General features: G+C 44.9%; 1 protein-coding gene across 1 annotated transcript; it reads left to right on the plus strand.

The window, feature by feature from the left end:
- The first annotated feature begins 484 nt into the window (after positions 1-484).
- Positions 485-6,760, plus strand: FOXN4 (forkhead box N4). The gene is made up of 8 exons (XM_052796677.1): positions 485-639; positions 1,504-1,619; positions 1,717-1,830; positions 1,983-2,110; positions 2,497-2,593; positions 2,673-2,880; positions 3,913-4,296; positions 4,920-6,760. Exons 1-8 carry the CDS (start codon positions 579-581, stop codon positions 5,168-5,170), a joined length of 1,359 nt encoding a protein of 452 aa, XP_052652637.1. The 5' UTR covers positions 485-578; the 3' UTR covers positions 5,171-6,760.
- Positions 6,761-7,229: the final 469 nt, after the last annotated feature.

Genomic DNA, 7,229 nt, shown 5'->3' on the forward strand with positions numbered 1-7,229 from the left:
ACACAGGTCCTTGAGGAGCTAAGCACAGAAACTCCTTCCAAGGCTGGCTGGTCGCTGGATTTCAAGGTTAATGCAAAATTGTCAGGTTAAAAGTCCCGACAGGTTTCTTCTACATCAAGGCCAATGAGTGCAAATTTCTGACAAATATGAAAATAATGAATCAGCTTTGGTTTTGTTTCTAGGCAGTTTCTCTTCCGGGTTCTTATGCCTTCTTCCCCTACAAATACTGCACAAGAAGTTTTCTTAACCAAAATGTTTCAAATCGTATGAAGGACCACGTGATTAAGTAAAGGGCAGCAGTAACCAGCCAGCTGTGAAACCAAAGGTCGCATCTGAGTTCTGCAAATGGAATTCCAGCCTGACAGGTTTTCCCCACTGACCTACATGAGCTTCAACATCCCAGTCGTCTCCCCTCTTACCAGGGACAGTGTAGCAGCATCTCCACTCTCTGCTAACCTTTCATGCTATTTTGCAGACTCTTAGCTTCTGACCCTTCCCAGCTGAGTGAAGATGACCTCCCCAGTGACTTACAGTCCTTGTCGTGGCTGACGTCTGTTGATGTTCCTCGGTTACAACAGATGGCCAGTGGAAGAATGGATTTTAGCCTTGGTGCCCAGAATGCAATGCTACAACAGACAGGTAAACTGTTAGGATGTTAAATAACTGCGATTTAAATGACACAGCCTACTGCCTCCTTTCTTTGCCCCACACAGGGTAGCTTTCCTATTAGTAGATTCCTTTTAAATGCATTACATTTCACTTCCTGTCAGAAGACCTGGAGCCTGTTGTCTTCCAATAAGGCTGCTGCTGATACATTTCCTTAATTTCAAGAGGCACAGTGCCCTAGCAGTGGCAACAGAGATCTCAGGATCCAATTGGCTTTTCTGCTCAGTGTAGTTGCTGGTGCCTTGTTGTGTGAACATGGGCCAAGGTATTTAAGACTTGCATTTCAGAGGTTTTCAACAGCTTTGAAATTAGGTAATTAGTCTCTCTTGTTTGTTTCAACATCGATAAAATTAAGAGTACCTCATTTACCCCATACCTGTTTGCTTCATACAGACTTACAGCATATGTGCACTGAATGCCTTTCTTTCCTTTGTGAACATCCTTTAGGTAAACACACTTGTTCCCTAAGGCATTCTATTGAGAGAGCTCAGCGTATCATCTTGCTTGCTTTAGAGCAGAAATCCTTCTGGAGCACAGATAGTGCTGAATATGTTTTTTTTCCTTTTGTAAGATACTATGTCTGTTACACTGCTGTGGACAGTTAAACAGCTGTCATCTTTCATTCCCTGCATAACAAGTTTTAGAAGCGGCTGATGTCATCTTTGCAATTTGTGAAATGCTCTAGGTTCTTTTGGGATGGAAAACCACAGAGAGGTGTGATTATCCACTCCAGAGCTTAGCTGTGTTCAACTGCATCTATTAAAAATAAATGTCAGCTCTCTTTTCTGAAGTGTACTTTCATGCGAACATTCATTGCCTTTGCTTTCTCCAAAATAGGTCCTGTGGCAAGCAATATGCACTCGACAGGAGCACCTGGAGCAATGATTCATGTCCAGGCCAGCCTGCCACAGGGAATCCTGGGACTGAATTCTATTTCAACACATGGAGCAAATGTAAGAGCAAGCCTCGATGGCTTATTATTGCAACAGTTCTTAGGAAAAGATGTCGGTAATTTCAAGACTGACATGTCTGTTATCTTTATCTCAGCAGATGAGCCAGTATGCTGTAGGTGGGCAGCCATCTCCTGGTTTACAAACACAGCAACAACTCTTTCCTCCTCCTCATTCACAGCAAGTGTTTGCCCTAACACAGAACACACAACAGGTATTGTTATTTGCTTGTCGTTTGTGTCTTGAAGTACCTGCCAAGATCATATCTAGAACTCTTTTAAAAGAAAAACAATAAAATATCCCTAATCCTACATACCCACTGACATTTTGCATCCAACATTTTCCTTCTTTTCCTTCTGCATACAGTGTAACCCAGCAGCAATCTACAACACATCCTATGGGACTCAGCCACACTATTCTCAGCCACGCCTGGCTCCTCACTCTGCCCAAGAACTGCATCCAAAGCATTACCCCAAGCCGATCTATTCATATAGGTGAGTAGAGAGCAGAATAGCGTATTGCCTACAGCCTGCATTGGGATGACTGTAACACTGTAGGTGTGGTAGCACGAGAGTGTTTGATTCCTTTTGAAGGGAACAAAAATCCCGTCATCCGCGCAGGAGTTCTGTGGAAGCTGCCTCTGAGGGGTAGCAGGAATGAACAAGCAAACTAGTTCCTGGAGCTCAGCATAAAGGTAGAGTAATAGCGCAGAGGAGTAAAATCTGCAGGATCACAGGGTGACTTCTGAGCGCTTGAGAACAGTAATCCCATGATCAGCCAGCTGTTTGTGTCTTAAGAGATGGGTCCGAGGTTGCTAGACCAGAAGAAGGCACGATGGCTAAGTACAGGCAATCTGTTATTTCCTGTCTTTGTCCTGTAGTTGTTTGATTGCAATGGCACTGAAGAACAGCAAGACAGGCAGTCTCCCAGTGAGCGAGATCTACAGCTTCATGAAGGAGCACTTTCCCTACTTCAAGGTATGCGTACACTTGAAGTAGAACATCACAAATACTTTGTTCATGGCTTATTTCACTAACATCCTTCTGCATCTTTCAGACAGCCCCTGATGGCTGGAAGAACTCTGTGCGCCACAACCTGTCTCTGAATAAGTGTTTTGAGAAGGTGGAGAACAAGATGAGTGGCACCTCTCGCAAAGGGTGCCTGTGGGCTCTCAATCCTGCCAAGATCGACAAGATGGAAGAGGAGATGCAGAAGTGGAAGCGGAAGGACTTAGCTGCTATTCACAGGAGCATGGCTAACCCAGGTAGGGCTTATATTACGCTTTTGCTATGTGTATGAGAGGCAAGGGGAAAAAATGGCTATTTGGCCAGGAATGCATGAATCTTAAGAAATAAGTTATATGGAACAAAGCTGGCTAGTGCAGAGCTCTCACACCTTGCAACGGCCTCTTCCTCTGAGCTGCTCAGCTGGAATACCCCATGCTCTGCACTGAATGAAGTCATTGCTGGTGCCCTGAGGTTGTATGACAGGGCGATACACTACAGTGGGAAGAGGTAACTGAACTGACAGCTATTTTTGGAGGCCCTCAGTGCAAATTGGTCCCCACCTTAAATTGGATTGTCTTTTTCCCCCATGGTAACCTATCTAGCACATCCAAGACCTTCTGAGGAGTTATGCTGCCTCCGGTATTAGTATTTATAGTGTCACATTTTAATGCAGTTTTTTGCCTGCTCCTCTGCCAAAGTCTCCCTTTACTAAAACTTTCACATTCTTATTTATAAAGACACAGGTTTTTGAAGCTTTCAGGAGCTCAGTATGGGCAAAATCAACTGGAGTTTTTCACTGCAAAATCTGTAACATACAATCAATGATATTGCGTTCTCCTTTGCTTAAAAACAAAAGTGCCATTGAAACCATCAGGAGTTTCTCATACAAATCTTATTTGAGATACAAGCAGAATTCAGAGTATCCCTATGAGCAGGAGACCTACTGAGGATGATTCGTTCTGCAACTGTGGGCCAGCTGCCATCAGTGGTGGCTTGGTTGCTGTGTGTAAGTCTCACGTGATCATTTCTTTAGCTCAGTTAGGGGTAACCATGGGGGTTGACTAGGGTAGGGGCTAAGGGTAGGTAAGTAGATGGCATTTCTTTGCTCTCTGCACAGTCAAAGCCTGCCTTCTGTGCTGCATCTCGTACGGTGACAGACACTGCCTGTTCAGTTTTATGGCAAAAGCGTGTGGCTGTGCTCACTTGTGAAATGCTTTGGCTGGGCCCTGCTTGAACAAACGGGTTAAACTGTCTCTTCTCTTCCCTGGGAATGGGTATTGCTCATGCAGAGGAGCTAGACAAGCTGATCACTGACAGACCTGAGAACTGCAGGCGGGCCAGCAAACAGGCAGAGTCTGAGGTCTCCACCCTGAACCACATGGCAGCAGCCCAAGGCCGAATCTCCATGTCCCAGCTGCAGCCTCAGCCGATCATGACGCTTTCGCTGCAGTCCATCCCCCTGCATCACCAGATCCAGACCCAGGCTCGCATCGCCCCAGACTCACCAGCACCAGCACAAACGCCTCCTCTCCATACTCTGCCTGACATGAGCCACAGCCCTCTTCCCCACCATCCCATGGGACGTGCACCTCCGGACTTCCTAAACATGACAGCAGACATGAACACTGAGGTGGATGCTCTTGACCCAAGCATTATGGATTTTGCATTGCAAGGTATGGGAGAAGGAAGCTGGGGTAGGGGACGGCATGGTTTATATGACTACATAGTCACTGAATATATAAACAGGGTCCTCAGCAGGATGCTCTGGGGTGGGATGTAACTGAGCTGAAGACTTGTGCTGGGTGCTGACCTCTGCAGCGTGACTTCCCTGGCCTTCCTTGGTGCATTTCTGCCCTGTGCTAGATGGGACAGCAAACCACCTTCCATGGTTCAAGTGTAGGTACTGCAGTAGATGTAAGCAGGGATGTCCAGCTAGCTGGATCTGGGACACCACACCTCTCTGCCCATGGGAAACCGTAGCTCTGCTTGTGCCTTGGTTTTCCACTTCTGTAAATGGAGAACTTCCCTGGCTGGTGGCGATGCCTAGTGTGACCCCTGGGTTTCTGGTCAGTACATGGCAGATAGATGCTGCCCGGAAAGGTCTGGACTCCTGCTGGAACCAGAGGATTTAGGGAGGAACAGACACTCTTACTGCCTTTGACCTACAAGTGGTACCATCTGCAAGCAGCAGTGGTCCTAAGCAGTGGGTAAAGCCCTTTAGTTATGGACTGACCCCTACACACAGTGCCTGGGTGGGTTGGATGTGTTGCTGTGACCAGAATTTAATCTTTTAAAGGTAACATATGGGAGGAAATGAAAGACGACAGCTTCAGCCTTGATACCTTGGGTGCCTTCAGCAACTCCCCGCTCCACCTCTCAGACTGTGACCTGGGCACCCCTGGCCTCACCCCTGTCTCCAGTGGCAGCGATCACTCCTTCTCAGACTTGCAGGTCACCGGCCTTTATACCACTTACACGACACTGGACAACGTAGCAGCAGCTCAGTACATGAACACCCAAGGCAACAAACCCATCGCTCTGCTCTGAGTTTTGCACCGTTCCATGGACCTCTGACTCAGGGGCCAGTTTCTCCCAACTGTTAAAATCCGACCTGAAAGCAATAAAAGAGCTCCTCCTGCAGACACGTGGAACGTGATGGCTATTTACTGGGACACAGCATGTGATGCCAAAACAAATCAACCTGTTGCTAGTAGAACCACTTTCACCCAAGGCAAGACTGAGGAATGGGCACGGAGACTTGTGTTGCAGGACTGGTGAGCTCTTAAGAAGGACCTGGAAGGCTTCAGTCAGCAGGAACTTTCACTAGAATGTAACTGAGCTAAGAATAGTCCGGTTAGGGTAAACACATTTAATTGACACTGTGACCTGGAATTACATGCAGACGCTGTTGGGTCCCCACCTACGCAGAAGCCGATACAAGTCAACGGGCTGGTCAGCACCAAGTTGGAGTCCAAAATGGTTGATGATGTACCATCCTTTTTTTTCTTAAATTGCCAAATAACTATTGCCATTAAACAAAGACCCCAGGCAGTTTATGGAGACACTTGTACCACTAACACTGTTCTGACATAACTATTGTTAATTTATTGTTATGAGGTAGGAAAAATGGAGCAAAAATACTAAAAATGAAAAATCAAACCCATAGCAGGCAACTGTTACATCTAGGTTTAAAAACAAAGTCCTTACCCCGTGAAGGAAGTGGTACTGCTGAATTATTAAACTGATCGCTGGCTAGAAGATTTTAGGAATTGTGCCTATTTTTAGGATTTTTTAAAAGAAGATTAGATTTGTTTATAGTCTTGTGTATTGTGCTTCTGTCTATTCTTGTGCTAGGCAGTATTACTATTTGTAAATTTATTTATATTTATTGTTATGAAGAGAAAAAATTATGTAAACTGAGCACTGTTCAATTTTTTTAAATGCTGCAGTAACCTGTTTTACATCCACTAAATTATTCATAATCAAAAATGCAACAATTTTAGTCACTGTTGTTACACTACATTTCTTTTAAATAAGCACTTTTGATACTGTGAAACTCATGTTTTTTTAAAGAAAATTCAGAGACCAAATATTGTAACTGTACCATACCAATTCACAATAGTCTTTCTTTCCTAATTAACCAAGTAAAATTGATTCTAACCTAGCTTTTTTTAAATTTTCAAGCCCTGATTTATACTTGGTAACATACATTGCAAAAAACGTGATGAAACATCTGAAAATATAAAAAGCAAACTGTATGTTGGAATTTAGCATTTAGTTTACTTATACCTCTGTGACCATGAAGTAATATTTATATCTCGTGATTTGCCTGTTCCTGTGCATTAATAGAATTTCCCAGTCTGTCCTTTCCTGGTATTGTATCCACGTGCTCACAGGCTCCTCTCTCCCACACCAGTCCATGTACTGAGAACCCGGAGGGTGCAGGACACTGGAGCCACCCCAGCGGGGCACCTTCTTGCCTGAAAATCACTGTTGTGAAGATCAGGGGCTAGAAAATATCTGTGCCTGTATCTTCCCCAGTGCGTATGTCGACAGCAACCTCTTCCAAAAGGGCATGATGCTCCGCGTCATAATTTATTGTTCAAGAACAAATGTGATTAATGATCATTTGCTGTGACTGGCGTCATCTATGATATCTTAATTTTTTTAAATAAATATTTCTTAGCACTAAGCCTGGGTCATTCTAGATGTGCTGCACTATAACTACTCTGGTATCAGGCAAGCCCCTGCCAGATGGCATGCTGTAGCTCAGCATTAAGCAGTAATTCCGAGGCATTTGCTACTGGAAATCCAACCCAATGAGGAAATAGTTTCACACAACTTACGGATGGTGACAAACGGACAAAGCTCAGACATGTTTGACTCCAGCCGCAGTGTCTGAGCATGCTGAGGAGTGGGCCCTTCTCTTAAATCGAAGACTTGTGTGCTTACATGCCACCACTAACAGAAAAGCATCTCATTCCATGGACAGAGCACGTGTAGCACCCATCTGCAAGTGGAAGCAAGGGCTTATCTCCAAAAGAGCAGCTTTCCCCAGGCTTCATTGCCTTTACAGACATAATACTATGTCCAAATGGAGGGTTTG

The sequence above is a fragment of the Harpia harpyja genome, chromosome 9, assembly GCF_026419915.1.
Source record: "Harpia harpyja isolate bHarHar1 chromosome 9, bHarHar1 primary haplotype, whole genome shotgun sequence".
NCBI classification, from domain to species: Eukaryota; Metazoa; Chordata; class Aves; order Accipitriformes; family Accipitridae; genus Harpia; species Harpia harpyja.

What these genes read in the sequence shown, in the direction of transcription:
- FOXN4 (XM_052796677.1), top strand. Translation starts at nt 579, where the DNA reads ATGGCCAGTGGAAGAATGGATTTTAGCCTTGGTGCCCAGAATGCAATG. An exon ending in AAGCCGATCTATTCATATAG is followed by an intron (nt 2,111 to 2,496) that starts GTGAGTAGAGAG and finishes TTTGTCCTGTAG; the next exon opens with TTGTTTGATTGCAATGGCAC. An exon ending in AGCACTTTCCCTACTTCAAG is followed by an intron (nt 2,594 to 2,672) that starts GTATGCGTACAC and finishes TGCATCTTTCAG; the next exon opens with ACAGCCCCTGATGGCTGGAA.